This window comes from Cricetulus griseus, chromosome 6 (genome assembly GCF_003668045.3).
Source record: "Cricetulus griseus strain 17A/GY chromosome 6, alternate assembly CriGri-PICRH-1.0, whole genome shotgun sequence".
Taxonomy (NCBI): Eukaryota; Metazoa; Chordata; class Mammalia; order Rodentia; family Cricetidae; genus Cricetulus; species Cricetulus griseus.
The window spans coordinates 36,604,440-36,628,522 of NC_048599.1; the positions used below are offsets into that span (position 1 = coordinate 36,604,440).

At 39.6% G+C, this 24,083-nt stretch overlaps 1 protein-coding gene across 1 annotated transcript in view; it reads right to left on the bottom strand.

Annotated features, from left to right (window-relative positions):
* The window catches only part of Macrod2 (mono-ADP ribosylhydrolase 2), a 1,968,760-nt gene that overhangs the window by 107,298 nt on the left and 1,837,379 nt on the right, over window positions 1-24,083 (bottom strand). The window contains exons 12-13 of the mRNA XM_035446323.1: window positions 18,938-19,048; window positions 14,363-14,431 (exon numbers count right to left, since the gene is read on the bottom strand). Coding sequence (XP_035302214.1) covers window positions 14,363-14,431; window positions 18,938-19,048 — 180 coding nt within the window. The remainder of the gene's footprint in view (window positions 1-14,362; window positions 14,432-18,937; window positions 19,049-24,083) is intronic.

Below are 24,083 nucleotides of genomic sequence, written 5' to 3' on the forward strand. Positions count from 1 at the left end.
AAGTCAAATGTGGCCCTGGGCCCATCACCTGACCCAAACATTGGCTGCCTCATTTGTATTAAAGCAATGACTGCACCACCACCCATCTCTGAAACATATCAGATAGGTTCTCAACAGACCCATGCCCCTTTTCCTAGCCTCATAGGAAGGACAAACTTGGAGACTCAAGAACTCTCTCTGGACAGTTACATGGTCCATATATCTCACACAACTGACTCCTGGCTGATGGGAAAGGTGTAGATACAACATGTCCTACTGCCAAGCCTGAGTATAAAAACTTCCTTTCCCATTGCTGAATGGATGTCTGTAAAGACTCAAGATGGGAGACCCAGGAGACTCACTTAATTTGAATCTCTCAATGAATGCCAGGAACATGACTTATCTTTAAGGATTTTACTTGTATGAGAAAAATAATTTTTTCTGAGTGTTTGCATTGCAGAAGCTGACACTAACCTTGCCCTCCCTCAAAGAGTTACTGAAAGACCTAAGTACCATGCTGTTGGGAGGGACTTTTGACTGTGCCTCTTTTGGATTGTTCCTATTCAAGTCCACCCAATAAGGATTAGTTTTCATAAGGACTTCAAAATAAAGGTAGAAGTTACAAAATGGCATGATGTGACAACAGAGACAATTTCAGGTTAAGGTAAAGTAGTAACAATTATAACATTTTAGCACTGTCTTCATTTATTTTCCTCCTACAAACCTGGCAGAATGCTTGTATGACAACAGCCATATCATAGAATGGTACTCTACTCTTAGGAAGAAGCTATTTTTCCCCTTTCAGAAATCGCATTATGTGGTCTGATAAGAAGATAGCATCTTTTTAGTTAGAACCATACTAAAATCCTAGGACATATGGTTTGCATATGGACCACAAGCAGATGTCTGGATTTTTGTACTTGATGAAAAGGAGAGATTGTTGAGTTAGAAGTATTCCAAAGAGAGGAGAAAAAGTCCTTAGTGCAAATGGAAGAATGTATTTGTAAATTAAGGTGACACTGTGCAGAGAATAAAGTGAAGCAAGCGTCTGATGGTTTTGGTTAGCTCTACCCTGGGGGTGTGCTGGAGAAGAACGCTAAAGGGTTTCTACCATGAACACAGAATGTTCAGAAAAAGAAGAGTTAACTCCAGTCCATGTGGTCTTAGTTTGATCTGCTGGTCTCCTCTTACAGACCCTGGTAAATATTGGTGTTAGACAGTAACGTTGTATATTCAACTTCTCTAGACAAGTACATACTAGCACTTCTCTTTGGAAGCAAGTTCCAGACTGCAGAAGGCAGAAGGTAGGAAAGTCAGAGAAAACCAGCGCCTGGAGCGTGGGGTTGTCTTCAGACCTTAAGTAACTTGTCTGAAGTCAAAGTTGACAGATGTATTTTTCTCTGTGTGCATCTGGGATGCAGATATTCATGAAGAAGAGTAACTGATTCTGCCTCACAGTGTGTCAAGGAGGAATGTGGTTACCAAGGACAACATACATAGGTGTGTAAATACTGAAGTGCTACAATGAGCTTCCTGCTTTGAGGCAGTTTTTTGTTTGCTTGCTTATTTGCTTGCTTGCTTGCTTTGAGAATGACAAACCCTGGGTCAAGACAGAAGAAATGCCTTCCCATATACTGTACTGGGTAACAAAACAAGGTCTCTGTATTATCTTCAGGACACACACACACACACACACACACACACACACACACACACACACACACGGTTGATAGGATTGTCACTGTCCCTTCGGTCCCTTTTTCATGAGTGAAACAACCAGTTTGCTTTTCTACTTCAATTTGGCCTCCTGCAAAATATCAGGACTCACTATCAAATAAAACAAGAAGACAAATTTACTATTAAATGTCACCAATGCATATTAAGAAAATTTATCTTTGTAATTGATTTGAAAGTATTCCACTAAAAGTTGATCTCAGAAAATAGAGTGGAAGAATGTTATTCATAGATTCAGAGAACTGGAGAGAGAAAGGAAAGAAAAAATCAGGAGATATCAAGGACACACAGGAGCAATTATTTCTGAGCTTATAGTAAGGTAACATTTGGTTATGGTGATCTATGGTATATTCAAAATTATTAGAAGAGCATTAAAGTAGGCAATGAATAGAGATGATTAATGGTAGAGGACTAAGGGGATGGAAGTTCTTACTTCAGGATTTGATTGTTAGTATTATGTATGTGTATCTAATTATCATACAGTAGTCCATAAATAAGTGCAAACAAATGTCACAATAAAATAGATAGACCTGAGCTGGGGAAATGGCACATTTGCTAAAGCACCTAACATGTAAGCACAGGACTTTAGTTTGGATCCCAAGAATAGGTTTAAAAAGCCTGGAATGGTGTTCTTATGTGAAGGGGAGAATGATATATTCCTGAAGTTGATTGGCCAGCCAGTCTAGGCAATTGATGAGTTTCTGGTTCAGTAAGAAATCTGGCATCAAAAAATAAAGGTGGAAAGTACTAGAAAAAGACAACTGACATTAACCTATGTCTCTACAAGTCTACACACCCAAGTGCAAACACTGCAGCCATGCACAATGCCAAAGAAACACACACACACACACACACACACACACACACACACACACACACACACAGGAAAGAAAAGAAAATCAAACACCTTTTGATAGGGATACACTTCTGTATGCTGTGAATATATGTTTCTCTTATTGGTTGATGAATAAAGCTGTTTTGGCTAATGAACAGTCATGATTTAACCAGTCAGTAAGTCCAAACAGGGATAAAGAAAGGTAGTAGGTGGAATCAGGGAGATGCCATGTTGCAGCTGAGGAAGCAAGAGATCTAGGCACCAATGGTAAGCCAAGACCACGTGGAGATATGCAGATTAGTAGAAATGGGTTAGTAATTCAGAGAGAGCTAGCCAATAAGAAGCTTGAGCAATAGGTCAAAGAGTTTATAATTAATATAAGCCTCTGTGTGTTTATTTGGTACTAAATGGCTTCGGGACTGGGCAGGACAGAAACTTCCATCTATAACCTTTAGGAAACAGAGCAACATGTTTCTGCTTGTGCACATCTATTATTAAAAAGAAGGCACAGAAAATCTCTTCCTGAAACATCTGTGAATTGTTCCCAAGCACCACTGTACCAGGATAAATTCAAGACCCCCACCTTCAAAGGTAATTTTACCTTTGCTTATTTTATATCATAAACTATGTTCTTTGATTTTTATGGATTGTTTACCAAACTATGCTTTGAGATGCTGAAAAATCATGTTCTACCATTAAAACAATAAACAATGAATAAAATATTTAATGATTTGAATTTTATTAATTAATATACCAAATGTTACATACTTCATTTTCTCTGAGCTTCTCAATGCATATTACATGCTGAGGGATCTGAGAAGTGCAGTGTCATTGAAACTGCTTAACTTTGAAGTTGCCAGTGATTCTAATTGACTCCTGAACTTTCTTACCAAGGAACATCTACCAACATCTTCAAAGATGTTGCAAACCTTTAGGCATGAGGCTGCCTAAGCAAAATCACTATGGCCTCTGAATCTGACAAATATATAAGCTCATAAAGAATATATGTATGTCTTGTTTCTTATTGTTGGGATCTCTGGTTTTTAGCAGAGTTCTAGCATATGTAGTAACAAAATACATATCCTCAAAATTAATTCCAGTAGTACCTCAAGCATCCTCTTAATACAGTCTTAATTTTTAATTCAAATATTAAAATGGTTGACTTTAATATGTACAATGTCTGAAAAGCTCTGAGCTTCACTGGGGGGTATTTCACAGAAAAACAGACTGATATCAGTTAGCAGATGTTCTGTGTGTATCTCAGAATACACAGCCTTTCCTAGGACTTTCCTACAGAGTTCTTCCAAACTTAATTTTCACACTAATTAACAAGAATGTGGTAAGTCAGATAAGACTAGACTGAGACTAGCAACAACTATACTTTAAGGAAATAAGCATTTTTAATATGAGATATATGGTTTTAATTTGTAGACAGAAACTTCATCTTGCACTTTATTTTGTGGATGGGTAAGTCTTAGATTCCTTGGTCCCAGTGTGGTCCTTTGTGCCAGCACCACACCATTTCACTAGTGATGACAGTTGTTCCTCTGCATCTGCAGGAGGCTGGTTTGGGGTTCCCATGTAGGTATCACAATCTGTGAATGCTCAAGTCCCTTATATAAAATACTGCAGCATTTGCATACAATGTAAGCACATTTTGCCATACTCTTTAAATCGTATCAATGTGTATTGTTGTCATACTGTGCTGCTTAGGAAAAAATGGCATGAGGAAAATCTGCACATGCTCAGTCCAGATACAATTTTCCCAAATATTTTTGATTATCTGGTTAAATCTGTGAATGCTCTAATAAATATTTTCATTTATATTTTGCACAAAAGAAAACCGAAGATCAAGCCAAAATACTCACCAAGGTCACACAGCTACTTTAATCACAATCCTAAATAAATTGTGGTCTATAAAGCCTGCAAGATTTTGTCTAAAGAATTTAAAACCTAGGCCACTACATTAGAAAATAATCATAAAGTTACTTATATAAATTTAGACTTATTTGAACTTAACTTTAGATTAAACCATTGTGTTAATGGTTAATGTGATAGGCATTCCAGATCTATCAATAATCTTTATCTTCTATTCTAGGGTTGATTTTTGTCTCAAATATCACTACCTAAGTCTTTAGAATATGACCCAATAGAGTACATAGCTGAGTTGACTACTATATTACAACAACTATGATTAGTAGAGAAAATAAATGTTGATAAATATAATGTTATTATATTGCTTTCCCATTGACATTTAACAATCTTTGGCTAGTATTAAATAAACATACTTTTAGTCTTATAGTATATAAAAATTACATATTTTCTCACAGTTAATCCATTTTAAATGTACGTAATCAAAGCTTTTAAAAAGCTTGTTAGAAAAGCCTTACTATGAAGTATATCTAAATAACTAGTCTGACTCGCAACAAACAGTGTGTATACATTTACCACTGAAAAGAGTTTAGAACCTTTGTTTCAAAATGAACCTAGAACCTCCTAGAACACACTTTAAGAACAGTATTGATTTTTTAATTCAAACATTAATGTTTGAGTTCAATACAGAATCATGTGGGAGTGTCTCTGAATTATTCTAAAGAATATTTTAAGGAAAAGAGACTGACCCAAACAGATAGATGTTCTGTGCTTAGCTGGGAACAGCACCTCTCCTAGGGACTGAATGATCAGATGTTCTGGGTTTAGCTAGGAACATCACCTCTCCTAGGGACTGTGGTGCGAACAAGCAGATTGTCTAGAATACAAGTGCTAGGACAGATTTGAATCTCGGCACCATACAAACCAAGGTAGCAAAAAGAGAAAAAAATGTTTATTTTGTCTGAGGTCAAATGATTATATGTATGCATTGAATACACATGCATTGAAATGTTGTAGCCCATAACTACTTGTAATTATTATGTCTCAACTAAGACAGACATGTTTAAACATGCTTACTTCATTCTCCTTTATGGTATAAGATCATCCGAGTCTGAAAACGAACAGAGATATGTCTGGCTTGGATTTATCTTTCATATTTCTGTACCATGGCATATTTTTAAGAGAAAATTTACTTCTGGAGTCAGACAGCCCTGAAAGACAGCAACTCCTATTAAACAACTTAATAATGGTAACAACACTTGAGGACAACACCATGGTATGAACTGTACATTGTCCCTCCTCTGTGGCACGTTTAATCCCCCCTTTTCAGTTAATTCTCTTGGGGAAAATATCAGATAATTTTCCACCCATATTTGTAAAGTTTTGTGTGATGCATGGTTCTCAATTAAATTCTGCAGGAAACTCTTAGAGTTTCATTAACAGAGCTGCACAATCATTTTCTTTCTCTTGGTTAAATTAAACAAGCATGGAAGATTGACTTTGTGCAGGGCTTTGTAGAAAGCATGTAAACAATGAGATCTGCAACCTGCTCTTAAGCTATTTATATCCAGGTAGGTTAGATGTGCCATGCATATAGCTAATGTTGACATGGGAATGTAGGTTTTGAAGTTCAATAAGCAAATACTCAGAAAGCAGGGTAGTTTATCATTGAGTAAAGAGGAGGGAAGAGATGGAGAATGGTAAACATGTAACTGTGTCCGTTACCATTGCCAGTATCACTGGTAGTTTTTGTCATTGAATGTGGGAAATGTTTGCTCAGACAATGTACAATGGAAGGAAGGATGACGAAGGAAGGGATAGAAAAGGGAAGATGTGGAACATGACTGGCATAAGGACTGAATATGGGCTTTACAAAGTGGTCGGGATTTTAACACAGAGTGTTGAACAAGTCCAACATGGACTTCTGCCAGACTCATCTGGGAAATAACAATATATTATTGGTACACCTGAAGACATAGGAAGTCTGCATATGATGCAAAAGGGCTGGGCTTTCTGCCTTTTGCATAGTGTGGGGTGTTTCTGAGTTCTGCCTGTCACAACCTTCATACCATGTTAGTGTCAAGGTCATGGTTATGAACATATAGCTAGCTATCTGCAAACTGGTTTCTCCCTGTTGCCTCATTCCAGTGCTCTCTTCACTTTGCCCTTGAAATAGCATTCCTGGGATACCCTGCCCTCTCTTGCTCCCTAGGGCCTCCTGTCCCATCAAGAAAGAAGGCCCCTGGATCCCAAAGCTAGGTTTGAGAGACAGACTAGCAGATGGGATTTGGGTTCCGACTGAATTGTTTCCCAAACTATGACTCTACATTTTGTGTAACTGAAATGTTTTATTTGTTTGTTTGTTTGCTTGCTTTGTTTTGTTTTTAATGTCCTGGGCCTGTTACCTGAAAAGTTGAGATAATAATACTGATGTTTAAAAATAGCAATGACATGTTACTTTACACCTATTCAGCTGGAAAAGGTTAGAAAGAACAAAGCAGCAATTGCTGATGGAAATATGGTTTGTTATGGCCTTTGGAGGCAGCCTTTTGGCAATGTCAGTTAAAACACATACACTGTAAAGCACAGCTCACATTATTGGAACCTTTCCCATACAAATAAAAGCATCAGCGTATGAGAATCTATTGGCAAGAGCAGCCATTGTAGCATTGTTTGTGTGGCAATAAAAAGGAAAGAAAGTGCTTGCCTATCATAGGAGAATCACTGAATAAATTATGATACATCTGAACTATGAGCCATGATGTGAGCTTTAAAACGGATGAAATAGATCTATAGAGAGTGACTTAGAGGGATTTCCATTAAGGTTTGCTGCTCACAGCAAAGGGAGATTGAGAAATGTACGTAGAATATGATACAATGTTTATAGATGAGCAAACATTTATTTAATGGTGGTTAAAATATTTTAGTTTCCAGATGGGTAGCAGGTATACCTTGAAATGTCTTAAATTACTGATTCACTTTTATGCTCAGTGTTATGGTATTATGTAACACAGGTGCTATTATCATTTTTATTTAATGCATGATGATGTTGAAATACAAAATAACATGTCTGTGAATTTAGTCCCTGGAAACTGGAAACCAATACTGGACAGGTTTTTTGTACTTTAAATTTTATACAACTGCTGCTAGGTGAGAAATAAATAGAAAATTACAATAAAATCATATTGTATATGTTACATAGTATTGTGTGTTTGTAACACTAAGGATACACAGAAAAAATGGTCCCCAATGCAAATGTTAATTATTTCAGGGTAAAAAGATTGCTTTTTATGTTATTCATTTTCTTTGCATTGATTGAATTTTCTACAAAGAAAATGCATTTCAAAAATAGCTCCATAAGAGCCTGCATGGGACCAACCTAGGTCTTATGCATGTGTGTGACAGTTGTGCAGCTTGGTCTGCTTGTAAGGCTCCCAGCAGTGAGATAAGGACCTGTCCCTGGTGCTTAGTTGGCTTTGGGGAACCTGTTCTCCATGCTAGATTACCTCAACCAGCCTTGATACAGTGCAAGGAGCTTAGTCCTACCTCAACTTGATGTGCCATGCTTTGCTCAAGCCCATGGTTGGCCTGCCCCTTTCTGAATGGAGATGGAGGAGTGCTGGATGGGGTGGGGTAGATAGGAGATAAGGGAGGGGAAACTGTGGTTGGTATGCGAAATAAATGAAAACATTAAATAAATAAATAGATTGATAAATAAAGAAAATAAAAAATAATTACATAAGTTACTGAAAAACAAAACACTAGAACATATTTTCATTTATTAGAATTTTCTAACAGAAAAGATTATAATATTTTACAAGGGTTAAAGAATGTTCCTGGCTGGTATAAAATTTAAAACAAAACCAAGAAACAATTAAAATGGAGATTAGGTGAGTATAGGAAACTTGTTTATTAGGAAATAAAATTAAATGAAGTTAAAAGATGAAAAGATATGGGAAGAATTTAAAATCTTTCTTTACATTTAAAATGTAATTTCAAACCTATATGCATTGTAGAATAGCCTAGAAATAAAACTTCATATATGTATGTGGCTGCTGAGAAAAGTATCTCCAGATTATAGATCAGCATTTTACAAACACTAATTTCTGAGACCTCAAACTGTAGGTGATACTTTTCTCTTCTGCTTTTGATTATATAATAGCCATGTCTTACTTTTAAAAATTTGAAAATACATATAAGTAATAAAGATATTTTAGCTGTTTCTCTAGTAAATCAACAAAGAGTCAGGAATTTATGCTGAAGAACTTATCATATACAGCACACACACACACACACACACACACACACACGTGCGTGGGATGCACTAATCATCTAAAATGCATGAAACACATCTTTCTGTTATTTACAATAGAGTAAACCATAAATAACTGAATAATTCAACGCTAAGGTTCTGCCAATGTAAATGGTGGGACACCAGAAGATGGAATGTCATACCTCCAATAAAAGTCATGCCTCTGAGGCATATTTAAAGATATGGGATAATATTCATGTTCTGCTGTTAAATGAAGCAACAGAATAGACTTAAAAATGTTTTGATTTTTAATCCTTAAAGGGGAAATCATATGCTTTTACTTTTCTATAATCTTCTATATGAAAATGTTTAAAAATGAATATACATTATTCATATAAACAAAAGCAAATGCTGCAAGCTCATTTAAATATCATCTGGAGGAGGGCCACATCAACACAGTCTGCCCCTCCCCTACTGTCTTCTCTCCCTGTCTGAGTCTCCAGTTACCCTCCTGCAGTGCTTCTCAACCTTCCTAAAGCTTCAACCTCTTAACACAGTTCCTCATGTTGTGGTGACCGCCAACAGTAAAATTATTTGTGTCGTCACTCCATAACTGTAGCTTTGCTACTGTTATAAATCGTCATGCAAATATCTGTGTTTTCTAATGGTCTTAGGCAAACTCTGTGAGAGGGTCATGTGATCCCCCCAAATGGTCTCGACCCACAGATTGAGAACCAACGCCCTATTGACAAATTGCTGTAGGCAAATGTGAAGCCGTGACATGCTGTTCGCCCCAGTTCCTTTCCCTTCACTGAAGGACCAGGGGTAGCCTTCTAGCAATGCTTAGTAAGACTGACAATCCTCAAGTGGTTAACTGAGAGGCAACGAGATGTATTCCAACCTTCTATCCACGCAGATGTGGAACAGGGTACAGTTTTGTTCCGGCTAGGGTGGGTATCAGGATGAAGCTCTCAGAAGGGAATGGCGGCTAATAAGGACAGGAAAAGGACTAAGAAAATTTAGATTAAGGTGGAGGGTAATTTTCTGGGTGGCACAACGTTTTGTTTCTCTTTAAGCATTTAGGCAAGGAATAGAGAAATAGAGCAATTCTGAGCTGGCATGGCTGGTCAGGCTAACAGTGATATTGGCTCCATTTATGATCACACCTTATGCACAGGTTCTTCATATATAACCTCATCTTTCCTCTTTGGCTCTGCTTCCCATGGCTGACTTCGATCCAGATTTCTGTTTTTTTCTCCAGGCATTTTGACCTCCACGAGGTCCCAAACTAGATTAAAGGTTCAAAACTTCTTTCTCCGGTGACATTCTACCTTACAAATGCCAAACAGCATTGGTGTGACTTTCATGGAGTTCCAAAGGGACACAGCTTGGGTATGCACCTGGGTATTAATTGATTTTGATTTTAATATTAATGAGCCTATGATTTGGTCTAGTTGACCTTCAAATTCGAATTAGGTGCTGATTAAATAATAAGGCAGGTGAATCCGGATGTGTTTGTACAGCGTTCCCTCCACCCGCTCCCCAGTAAGGTGTTTTGAGGAAGGAGGACATATATGAAAAACATGGAGACAGCTAGAAGAGAGAATGCTCCCCGACCTAAGGAGACAAACAACTCTACATTCAACAATCACATTATCTCTGCAGAAGTTATAACAACAGCACCAACAACTATCTATTACTTTGACTCCTGTGTTTTATGGACTTTGTTTGCATGTTTGTTAACTCAAATGAGTTTTTTTTTTCAGAATTTAAAGTATAAAATTCTTTAAAAGGAGCATCTGTGATAGTAAAGGGAGAATTTCTCTGTAGATAAATTCATGTTCTATTTTTACAAATACTCTCAGAATGCCTACCAAATGCCACAGATATTTTCCCAGGCCAGCTTCACATTGAGGTTAATTTCATCTTAGTCCTGGCTCTGGAATCTACCCCATGTAGATGAGCCATTCATTAGCATTCCTCCTCCTCAAATCTCATCCTCTCATCTCAACTCCCACCCACTTGGCAGCCGTAATGACCCACTGTGAACAGGTGTCCTCAGTGTCTGCACGATAGTCTACCATGATTACCATGATCTGTAAGCAGATAGCTACGCTTTGCCACAGCAGTTGCAGTCAGCAGTTACGTGGGGTAAGTGGGCAAGAACATCCAGACTTGGTTCCCAGTAGGAAGTATGTCTACAACACTTGAAGAAAATCACTATCATAGACAACACTTAGGATCTAACACTTGTAGAGAATTTTTTTCAACTTTCACATAACTGTTTGGTTAAAAAAGAATACCTTCTGTTCCTGGAATAAAGACAGCCACCTTGCTTGTTTTCAACTCCTACATTCTAGAAGATGCTAACTTCCAGTGGAGACTAAACTCTTAGCAAATGTAAACCTGGCCAATTGAACAGCAAAACTGCAAACCACTGAACATGGCACAGATACCATGGACATCATACTGGAGAATGAGAACCTGGTCATTCCAGACCATGGGTGAGTCCAAGCCCAAACAAGATGCTCCTTCAGGGGTGAAATCTCCAAAAGTCAAGAGAGCAAGGACTCCTTTAGGACCTTTGATCAGTGGGAAATGTTCTGCCACTTACACTGGAGAGTGTCATAAGCATTTCTATAAGTGATCTTATGACTGTGAGGTTCTGAAATAGCCCTGGTGTCACCAAGGACAGATATTTCTGCATGAAAGCTAATAACAGAAAAGATTTGAAATGAATCCTGAACACTTATGACTTCCTTTTAACCTCAACTTGACCTCAATCTTGGATGATTTCGCAGGAAAATTCTTTTCTTAATTCTAGGCTGTGCATCTGTCAATCTTGGTGACAGCTTGGCAAGCATTAGAGACTGAGCTCTGAACAGATAACCCATTTAAAAGCAATGTCCTTATATGAATGCTATTTCAAAAGACAAACGCAAAATCCTCATGCTATATGTTTTACTGTTAATTGAAACTAGATTACATACTAACTAACATTTTTCCAAACAAAGGAGTTAATGGAAATTAACAATTTATTTCATCAAAATCCCCTAAATCTTCACATTTAGTCTCACAAAGGAACTACATTTATGATACATGACAATTCTTTGATGGAGTTAGCACCATGAAAAGTCTTATTTCAAGAAAAAAAATTCCTGGAAGTATTCTGAAAAATAATTGATCCCCGCATGAGCAATTAACGGTGTGAGATCCTAAAAGCACCAAGAAATATCACAAGCAGTGTGTTTTATGAAGGTGTGATGTCTTCCAGCTAAACAACTCAACAGCAAGAAATCTCAGCTTCAAGCATTCAAATGAGATTGTTCCTCTTTCTTACTTCCTAGACACTGTCACTCAACCTCATGATGCTTTTACAGTCTTATGATAACCTAAATGATTGAGATGTCCTTTTTTTGGCTTAAAATGAGTACCATTTTCTATCTTTTCTCTTACATGATCAGTCTATTTCTCTGTAAAATGACTGAGTTTCTCAAGAAACCTCTGAGGAACTCTGACACAAATTACAAATGTTTTTGAAATAAGAGATGCCTGGACATACACCTACATAGTTCGAAGGGAAGTGTCATTTGAAAACTGGCAATTAAAAAAAGGGGAGATCACTCAAGATGACAGCAATGTGGTGGACACTGTGTTGGTTCATTCAGAGCTCCTTTTCTAAGAAATAATTATTGTCCCAGGCACCCAGACACCCAGACATATCATCCATTTCCGGCTTCCATAATTACTTTAATAGAAAGGAACCTGCAGTCACACACATCCCAGGATAACCAGCACCCAGGATCTATGGCTGGATCCTCTTGCCTATTGTGGTACATCTTTGGGGCTACCCATAAATTCAGCTGGGATCCATCCCTTTTGACAGTGCAGTGGAATGTCTCCATCAGCCAGTTCTGCCCCCTTCCTTTTTCTATTAAGAGAGTTATTATCTCTCTGATAAGCAAGCCACTTCCTAATAAACTAACTTAGTCTGTTTTCTGGAAAGTCTGATCTATTTGGGGGCTGGAGAAAGAGCAAAGAAACCTGTGTTGTGGTATTTCTGAGTGATGTGTGTGGGCGGGCATGCAATAGGTGTGTGCACAGGTGTAAGTAGCAGACCGGAGAAGGAAGCTCATCAAGCATCCTCCTGTATCGTTCTTAGCATTATTCTCTTGAGACAGGGTCTCTTACTTAATCTGGATCTTGTGGGGCAGACAACAAGCCTCAGTGATCTGCAGTTCTCAAGTCTCAGTGCTGGGATTACAGGCATGCCTGTGTAAAGGTGATTGGACTTAGTGGGTTTTGTTTAAGTTTGTCATTTTCATTTTTTTTTTTTTTTAGCTTTTAAGACAGAGTTTCATCCAGCCTAGACTGGTCTCAAATTTGAAGTGTAGCTGGCTTTGAACACTTAATCTTCTTGCCTCCAACTCCCAAGCTGTCTGATTACAGGCATGGGTCACCACCGATGGTTTAGGTGTTTGGAATCTGAACTCAGCTTGTCATGCTGACTCAGAAAGTGCTTCTTACCCACTGTTTCACACTCCCAGCCCCAAGGTAGACATTATTCTTGTCCCCACTGCAGAAGGGAAAACTGAAGTCCAAAGAAGTTCACTGTGTATTTGCTTGCTAAGCACTTGTTCGCTACTTGAATAATCTGTCAAAGGTTAGCTAAGTAACTGGTAGCAGAGCTAGGATCAAGTCCCAAGCATACAACTCAATTCCTGGTATTCTTATCAACTGCCCTCAACTGCATGCGATTAAAGCAAAAACTGACCAGGAAACGGACATGGAATTACATGGAGTGAGTATTAAATTTTCAGGACTATTTTGGTTTCCTCAACAGATTCAAGTGTAGCAAGGCTTAGTGGCCATGTGCACCTGTTTTCACACCACATCTGACTGAAGAAATAGGTTCAAAGTACATGCTAAAGTTCCAAGTAGATGATATGGCTTACAAGACACCAATTTGTTCAAATATAATAGTCTAGTCTGTCAGTCACATGAGGTTTTAGTAGCAACTTATGGCAACTACCACACACTATTTCTGCTGGGAAGACTTACCAATCAGGAGGGAGAAGAGAGAAAGAACTATTTTATTTTCCTATATTATTATTATTATTATTATTATTATTATTATTATTATTATTCAAAGCAGCTTGCATCCCTATATCATAGCACTTATTCCTAAAACAGCAACAATTTCTCCAGTTTATTTATCTTTTTCTTTTGGTTTACTTGGGTCAGCAACATTTTTTTCTTACTAGTAGTCCATAGAATGGTGGCCTTGCCCTGGGTTTATTTTTATGGACACCTTTCAAATATTTCTTCCTTGGGTTGTAAGGCCTCTGGTAGGTGGTCCTCAATGCAACTCTTTCAAACTTCTGCCTGATGAGACAATATAAATAGCAGAATCGACAAATTCTTGAGTTTTAGATAAACATTTTTCTCTAACCACACTTTCTCTGCTCCTGCTCTTACTTTATAAACAGTTTTTAGAGGAACACATGTAAATGTATATATAAATTCCCCAAAGAGGCTGAATATGGAATGGAGCAGAGTGGGTGGGATGATGGTGTTCGAAATAGAGATGCTTAAGAGAATCACATTTGTTCATTGCTTCAGGTTCCCACATAAACAAAACGCACACAGTTTACTTGTAAGGTCTGTGACATTTAGTTGTGGCCTCATACCTTCCTCTTTACGGACTTCAACTGTGTCTTCTGAAGCAGGGCTGGGCACAGGGGCAGTGTTGACACCATCTAGAAAACAGAAAAATGTCGCAGGCTTAATACCTGAGGCTGTGGCTTTTCCTTCCCTTTAATTCCCTCCCCACCCAACCAATGAAGGAATCAGTGTCCTTCACACAAATGGTGTTACAGGGACAGAGGGCTGGGTTGCATTTTTTTATATAATTGATGAAGCATAAATCTTCATGTAAGACAGAGCCCAATGAATTGCAAAATAAGTTTTGGTGAAGACTACTGTTTGTCACCCATACTATGCCAGCAACTCCAGGAGTATTTTGCTTCCTCATAGCACTTAGGAGTCTGAGGAAAGATTAAGAATTCAAAGGCAACACAAACACACACACACACACACACACACACACACACACACACTGTATTTTTTTTGTAGCATGTGGCAATATCCATACAAGTTTCTACAAAGTGCCCCGATATGTGTGATTTTTAGTTTGCTTTTTCTTAGCTCAGCAATTCTAAGGGTTGCTAATTCATTTGGTTGTCCAGCTGGACAGAGAGGTTCCATGGCAGCAAGCACTGTAGTCCAGGAGAAGTGGATCACTCAAAATATGGTACCCAAAGACACACAGGGATCTCATATCACCTAGTTAAAGAATGGGTACCAAGGACAGTAAAGACTTTATTCCCATCACAGTACCAATTAAGAGCAGTCAGAGCTGATCTCTCCTACTGGTCTCCTCAGTACCACAGGGATTTGGTTTATGTTTGGCCTCCACGATGCTAGATAATTAGCTATTACTATGAAAACAGTAGACTTAGGACAAAAGAACTTATTAAAGTCATCTCACAGCTGATAAAACCATATACATAGTTTTCTTATAGTTATTCAGTCACAGACTTAAAGATAAAATAAACACACATTTGAAGGAAATTTTCTTATTTTCTAGCACATCATTTGTCCCTTATATATGGTTGTTATTTTTAGGCTGCATCTCTATTGGGACAGAGAATAACATCTACAGAAGTAGAAGGTGTGTGTGTGTGTGTGTGTGTGTGTGTGTGTGTGTGTAGCACACAAACCATTAACCTTCGCTTTCTGACACAGCACTTTCCCATTTTCATCTCCCTTCAGAGCAAAGTCACCTGAGAAAAGTTATTGTTACTGTCTTCCAGTCTTCACTTCTGCAGCCCTGCATAAGCCACTCAAGTGTTTGTCCAGTAGTCGTCCTAACTCTGTCACCCAAGGCACTGGCATCCTTCCTTTGATGATCTGAGAACTGCCATTGCCACCACTCCTACATTGCTTTCTTCTCCTTTCTCTGCCAAGCCAGGTCTTACTATGTAGTTCAGGCAGACCTTGAACTTGCCATCTTCCTGACTCAGCCTCCCTCTCAGGTGTCACAGCTTTCAACTTGATGGTTTCTTCCTGTCCATCTGCCTTGACTTCTCAATAGCATATTCCAGCCTCCTCCCTGTTAGCTTCAAGCCATGATAATGTCCTGGCTGTTTCTGCTTCTCTTGCCAGGGATCTAGATGTCAGGGACATCCCAGCTCATTTGCTTTTGACATTTTCCTACTCTTCTTATGGGATCTCCTTCTCCTCTCAGACTTCAAATATCCCCTATTTGTCACTATCTTCTAAAGCTTTATGTGTAGGGTTCATATCTCCCTAATATAACCTTATTTATCTAACATGACATCCCATATGGCTGTCTGTACATTTTTTTCAAATTTATTGATGCAAAACTAAACTATTAACTTTTCCAACAAAGTGTCTTCCAGTTAAGTGACACTGTTGTCCCTTAAGACACTGAAGCTATGCTCCAGGGCCTAAGTGGGGTTCCTCTTTGCCCCACGAGTCCCACCCAGCCCTTCAGCTTGTGTATCTTGTTGCTTCTTATTTGTAGCCCATGTTACATTTCAGTCTTTTTGTCTCTATTTCTAGAATCCTCTGTCATTGTTTTCCTGTAGTCACCTTCTAAGTCTACCTCTTTTGATCCATTTTCTCTCATGGGCAAAATGACTTCATTAATACATAGATCACTTATTCCAATATTTTAAACTTGCCACTGAGTTCTTTCTGTAGTCTAATCAAATCATGCTGTCAGACACGCTGTGGTCCTATGATTTCTCACCAGATCTCTGGAGCCCACCCTACTCCAGTCACACACACTGCACTCCTGCAGCATGAAGCTAATTTATTATCTGTTCCCTCTATCTAGAATGGTCTTTCACCATCTCAACATTCAGAGCTCATTTTAAGCAACATTTCCTCAGTGAGTCCCCCCATAGAGTTGCCCTCTAAGGGTTACACTAATTTTACCCCCTGTAAGCTACTTGAACATTTGGATAATTTTATCCTTTTTATCTGTTTATTGTTTGTATCCCTCCATCGGAGGATAAGCTTCAAGGAACTATGGATGTTGTTTTTAAAACTAACTGAAATGTTTGCAGGGGAGGCAACAAACCTCCAATATACATTTATTATTGATTTCTTGATAAACACTATATACAGTTGTATTTGATTTGATGGTGACAGCTGCCAGTACTTGTAAATTATGCTATTTTGAGATTGTGTTTTTCCATCATGTGGAAGAGAGCTGCAGAGTTATGCAATCAACACTGGCACTGGAAACTATGTTGAAGGAAAGCAAGATGTTTTTTATTTTGGAAACTAATAAAGGTCAAAGGGGCTTTAAGAACCAGAACCATATCTTCAATTGTTATGTTGTCTGACTGAGGAGGCTGCGAAATGGCAAAATGAATGGAAAAGCATCTAGTGACTCTGGCTGCAGAATCTGAAACAAACCTTGTGCGAGACTCTGCCAGCCTTGGATAAGCCAGAGGAGCCAATGTGGAAGACAAGGGAGACCCTGTGGTAAAAGGCCAAGACGGGGCCATATTGGGTGGTAATGCTTTTTATATCCCAGAGGTAGGAAAGAAGGCTTATACTTTTGCCCTATGAACTCACAGATGGTGGTCACAAACTAAAGTGAAACTACCAGAACCCAACTGATTTAGGGGAAAGGACGGATGAATAAAACACAGGCACTACTGTGTGTGTGGGTCTCTCTCTCTCTCTCTCTCTCTCTCTCTCTCTCTGTGTGTGTGTGTGTGTGTGTGTGTGTGTGTGTATGTGTATGTGTATGTGTGTATACACTGATGGGAGAAAAAAATCAAATGTTGGTAAAGACAGCTTGGAACAGAACAGTGAGTGAGCAAAACTTACAAAACTTCAACAGTCAGCCCATGGTCTCAGCTGCTAGCAGTTAGCTGACTAATACATGTCATCCCTGAACAGTAAAAACAGTGACAGCTTTTCATGTGCACTGCATCTTCAACACTGCCTAACAGTGTGTGGGGAAGGGCTAGTGACATTTGGGAAGGAACAATGTACAGTACCAGAAATGCATTCTGTTCTGAGGAAAGGGCCATGTTTCAGCAAAGGGAGCTAGCTGACCCTGTAACAGGCAGGCAGGGTCCTTCCTGTCTTCCTTTAGTACTTCTTCAAGCCCATCTTCCAAGTTCCTAATGAAGGCTTGCTTTCCAAAAGGACTCTAAGAGCTCCCAAGTTCCAAGAGCAATGTAGAAGCTTTAGGTTGAAAACTTATCGCATTCCCTGGTTTAATTCTGAGAGTTCCACATACGGACTAGGATGTGGCTGGCACGGGAGACAGAGCCGATTCTTTAAAAAAACATGCTCCCCTGTGGTACTCAATAGGACAGGGAAAATAACTTGGAGACTGAAGAGAAAGGGAACATTTTTATTTTGGCAGTATTGCCAGAAACTATATGATTGTGGCTATTATTATCTTAAAGGAGAACATTCCTAAGGACAGAAATGTGTGTGTGTGTGTGTGTGTGTGTGTGTGTGTGTGTGTGTGTGTGTGTGTATGGTGGTGGTGGTGGGGTGGTGGTAACTTGAAGATGATTTTTAATCCCCTTTGAATATTAAGGGCTATTACTTATAAATGCTAAAAGTATTCTCTACAGTGTAAAATCTATAAGCATTTGATGGACACAGCTGTCTTTTCTTAAGAGGGGTGATACAGGAAGGTTTTTCGTTTGTTTGTTTGTTTTGTTTTGTTTTGTTTTCTAATCTTACTTAGAGCTGTTGGGAGCAAGAGGTTGGCCAGGCTCTATGACACCATCTACAACATGCAGGGAAATGGCAGGACACATGGCTCTTCAAAATTAAAAGCAAGAGAACATAAAACACCCCCGTTAGTGTGGAGAGAAAGCCTCTCTTCATTTTATTCCAATAGATCGAGTTTCTTTTTCCCCCCTCTAACTCAGTCTGCTCATTTTGGCCTGCCCTAAGTCATCCAAGCTCTGATGTTGCTCTTCCAGTCTCAGCCCACAATTCTCAGCATGTCACTAAGCAATCTGTCATTACAGGAAGGAAATGGAGGATGGAGTGACGAATAGGAGTGTATGTTCTTTATGGGAGCACAGTCAACTTAAGAGTTAATGGAACTGGACAGGAGAAGGAACACTGGGGTCAATCAAGAAAAAAGGCACAAGCATTTTCAGGCAATAACATTGAGTAAAGTTGTTGTTCACCTCTGTGGATGAGGCCTAGGAGACTCCTCAAAAGAAACCTGAGCCCACCTGCTTCTTGGCTCTGCCCTTCCATTTCTTCCGCAGTTTGCTTTTCCTCTGGACCGCTCTCATCTTTCAAGAAAACCACAGGGGGAGAAAAAAAAATCAAATCAATTTATGAAATATCTCCGTATGGCTAATATGCAATGCTGAAATTAATTGCAACCAATGTAGCATGACTCCCCAAAAGCACAGCAGAGAGATGAATCAGAGGCATGAAAGAGAAGAATCCCTCACATAACTGAGTACATTTATACTCGTCCCTTCTCCCTCGATTTGCTAGAGGGAATGTTGAAGTAAACAATATTCACTCGACGGTGCTGGAAATATCTCTCTCTTTGCTGGCCATTTCCAATAATGCCAGGCACGTTTCATTTCCAATCTTCTCTGAATTAAGTAGCATGCTCAGGGTAAGGAGCTTGGCTGATTTTCTATGCCGTTTATATTTTGGGTAAGATGTGTGCTTCCAAAATTTTTATTTTCACTTATCTTGTGTACAATGACCTAACACATCAATGCTATGAAATTTTTTTGTTCTGAATTCATTATGTTGATCAATTGTATAACTCTGAAAAAGTAAAATAAATGGCAATTGCAATGGAGACTGGCTGCTTGCAACTAATTATTTTTATGTCTTAAAATGCGTTCTGGCTGTGAACTCACAGATAGGAAAAAATACATTTCCAAGGGCAAGTGAAGGCCTGATTTTGTAATTAACTTGGGGGAGATCTCTGAATCACTTTTGTGGGAAGGGAAACATAAATGATTACTATATGAAGACACAGAAGCAGAACATAAAACATAGGTATACACAGAAAACTGAAAATCAGAAGCTATCAAAACGATGTACAGATAACCACAGGACCATCTGTTTGGGAGCTCCCTTCCGTATGAATATGATCTGTGGTGTTGCTTGTTTGGACCAAGGAGATAGGTAGGGGTGCTGTCCTGAGACATCCAAGCTGCCCTCAAAATGATAGTTTCTGCTTTCTCCTTTTGCAAAGGTAGCCATAACTGCAGTGACGTTCAGGATATGCCCCTGGACATAGAGGGGCAAGGACAAACACTGAGGACAGAGACATGAGAGGGAGGGAGGTGGCACCTTCTAGCCATCCCAGCTGCTTGTAGAATGAAGAATTGTCACCTTAGCTAATGTCAGAGAGTAGAACGATCACTGAGCTCTCTCCACCCCTTGCTCTCAAGTAGGCCTAAGACACCAACACTGATTTGCTTGTGTTTTGAGTGCCACCATCTGCCACCATCCCTTCTTTTCTGGTTTGGTTTGATTTGGGCTTTTGAGACAGGGTTTCGCTCAGTGCCCAGTCTGGCCTTGAACTTGGAGTTCTCATGCTTGTGTCCCTTGTGTTCTGGGATGACAGGCATGTGCTGCTTGGTTCATCTTTACTTCTGGCTCCCAGAACAAAGACAGGAGTGTGAGAATCATCACCACACTTGCAGAGGAGCATTTACTCCTCTGTTCTGAAGATGCTCTGAAAAACAATCCACTGGACGGCTTTCCCTCTGGAGAAGATCACAGTCAGTGAATACCTCACCATGTCAGAACCTACTGTTTGTCCAGCTTTGCCATCAGACACAATGCAATTTTGAATATGAGAAGCTGGGGACTTCTAAATCCGCTGATGTAAGTGACACATTTGAAGGCTCCGCACAGCATCTGTGGCGTTCTCTGTGGAGATTCTTCATCAGGGCGACAGCAGTGTTTTTTTTTTTTTTTTTTCTCTTGAGAGGAAATAACCATCGTGGTTGTTCTTGTTCCCTTAACAAGGGCAAGCTGCTGTGAGAGCACGTGCCAAAAATCCAGCCAATATTTCCCCCCTTCCTCCCTACCAAATGGACTGAGTCAGGCAGGAAAAAAAATTCTGCCAGCTATTCCCCAACAGGCAGACTTCATCACACAGATTTCATAATGGGTCTGAAGTCTGTAGGTGACATGCTGCCTTTAAAATTAGTCTGGTTTCCATGTCCCTTAGAGAGTGAGGACAGACAGCATCCGTAACAGGAAAAGGCAGGCAAGGAAAGGAACCAGTAACTGGAGTGTGGGGAACTGTTTATGGAGGTTTCAAATGCATAAAAAGGAAATTTGCATCCAGACCCCCAAACCCAGTGCTCTCACACAGGGCTTTTCTCAGAGGGTCATCCTAGGTTTTCTCTGCCTTCCCTTGCAGGCCATAACTCCCTAATATAGACATGCCAACAGCACACCTTTCCTCACTATTTTAAGTCTCGGCTCTAGCTTTCTATTTGAGTATTTCTGCTCTTGAGGAGCTAGCTCACGGATTGCTTGGCATGTTTATCATGGAAGAAATGCCTCCTAGAAGTAGGAGGGATTTGCTACCTGAGTAGCAAGCCTGTCCTCAGCTGAAAAGGTTCAGGTTGTTTTTAATTTCAGAGACAATTCACACGCAAATCCAGCAGGGGGCGCCAATGCAGAAGGCTTGTTTTCAAAACCCAACAGGCACTCTTGGGCAATTAGATTAGCATGCATCTCACTGTCTTTTAAAGGACATTTTGGCTGCCTTCTATTTTTCCATCCATTTTAAATGCTTTCAAAGGGTTAGTTCTTACCGAAGAAGTGGGCCTCTGCCGGTGCTGGTGGGGGCATGGGGTGTCATATTACTTAGTTACCAGTGTTTGGTAAGGAACAGCTTGGTCTGTCTATCTTCACAGGAAACATATAAACAATAAAAAGTTAAGTGGGGAAGGGCATATAAACTTGTGGTTTCTAGAAGGGATTTTAAAAGGGTTACAATAAATGTGAAGCAATACCTACAGGGAAGCATGGGGCTATTTTGTTAGCTTAAAAAAAAAAAAAAAGTCACACAGAAGCCAGCTTCCAGATAGCTAAATTGTCTCAGTTAATGCACATTTAGGATCATATATTCACCTGAGATAGTAAATTTCCACAGATTTTATGTTGTGTATGATGTGACATTTTATTTCGTGTGCTGGGAAATGTAGTAACAAGAAAGCATTCTGCTGCTACGTCCTTCTTCTCTGGTGTTGTTTCTGACCCTCGATCTTTTAATCCATATTTACTATGCATGTGCTATTTGCAATAATATATTTCACAAAGTTTCCATGAATAAAATGAGGGGATCCTCCTGCAGAATGACTTCCTATATGAAGGATTCTGGCACTGGCTGGACGGCGGCGGGAATTCTGTGCTTGTTTAATTCTGTGTTGAGGGAGGATTGCAAGGGCAGAGTTGCACCATTATGGCCACGATGTGTTATCTTGATATTTTTAGTTCCTTCCACAAGCTATATCTAGAAACAGGAAGAGAATGGGAAGCTGACTGTGTTAAGTCCACGGCAGCTGCTGAGGAGGCAGTCTGATGTGTACTTCTGGCTGGTAGGCTGATACTTTTCTGGTGTACAGGTATGCATACTTTTAGACACAAGCAAGTTCAAATACAGAAGTTTACAGACTAAATTCTTGGTCCTAAATCTTTAGTCCCCTGTGTAGGGGACAATAAGCCACGCCTGTTAGAGGCTGGCTACAGGTGTGCCTGACCACACCTGTCAAGGCGTGGTCAAGGTGAGGTCAGGATGACGCATGGCATGGAAGCCCCTTCTCCTTTCTCTTCTCCCTGGCCTCATTGCTTGGCTGCCCCTGGCACGCTCTGGCTTGTGTTTGGCTGGTATTTATCTGAATAAAGATATCTTGAACCTACAAGCTCCCCAATCACCCCTGTAATAGGATTATTATATGTCAATGTCCTCCCTCTGTGAGTAGAAAATACTTACACTCCATGGATGCTGGACTTAGCCACTCGACTTGATTTTGATAATGCAATACAAGTGAACAAAATACAGGCCATATCTAAATGTGCTGCATAACTGGGTTTGTGTCTTATGTGCCCACCATTTGCCATGGGAAGAAGATGCACTTCAGCTGCTGGTTGAAGCAGAGCAAGGAGTAGGCAGAACAGCCTTCAACCCAAAAGTAGAGTCTGAAACCAAGCTTAAGTAATTCATATCTTAAAATAGAATGACCTAGACAATCCTAGCTTACATAAGACATCAAGTCACCAACCTACAACCTGCATGGTGTTGTATGTAACTAGAAGTTGGGACAGTTTATGGCAATGCTATTGTGTAAGTAATTGATAGCAGTTGAATAATATACACAATATGTTTTTCTGTTAGCTCTTACTAAATGTTGGCATCCCTTTGTGTATGTTGTAGGTGTTTGTATGTATACCTATTTGTATGCACAAGTGTATGTGTGTGTGTAGAGGCCGGAGGTCAACTATGGGTTTCTTTTGAAATCATTTCTCCTCCTCCATCCACTTTTTTTGGGGGAGGGGGAGAAGTTGTGTATATGTGTGATATGTGGTATATGTGTACATGTTTGTGCAGGTAAGTGTGCCCCTGATGGTACTCAGAAGCCAGAAGGGGATGCTGGGTAGCCTGCTATATCACTCTCTTTCTCATCCTCCTGATATAATGTCTCTCACTGAACCTGCAGCTAGACTGGTAGACAGCAAACTCCAGCAATTCTCCTGTCTCTGACCCTGCTCAGCATGTGTGGCCATATCCAGCTTTTTACATGTGTGTTGGAGATTCCAACTCAGACCTTTGTGCTTGTGTGGCAAGAGCTCTTACCACTGTGCAATCTCTCCAGTCCCCATCCACCTAATTGTCTGATGGAGACAAGGTCTCTCTTTCATCTAGACTGGCTGGCCATGAAGCCCAAGTGATCTTCCTCACCTGAACATTCAGGCACATAGTGCTTCGGGCAGCTTTCTACAGAGGAGTTAAACTCGAGCCCTAAGCTTGCACGAACTTGATCAACTGAGCCCTAAGTTAGCACTCTCCTATGTGTAAGCAACTCAGTCTTGCTTGGATTTTGTACTCTTCTCAGCAATATTTTCATTTCACACATTTCAAAATTGTCTAGAAACAGACATTTGGAAATGAAATTAGGTTACATAAGAGAGAAATGAGCCTAAAGAGTATCACTGCTGTTGGTATGATAATGTTTATGCTTTGTTTAATTATATAGCTACATATATGGGCAACAGCTAGTATGTACTGATGGCTGGTTACCTTCTACTGAGTTTGAAAATGCTCTGTTTAGAGTG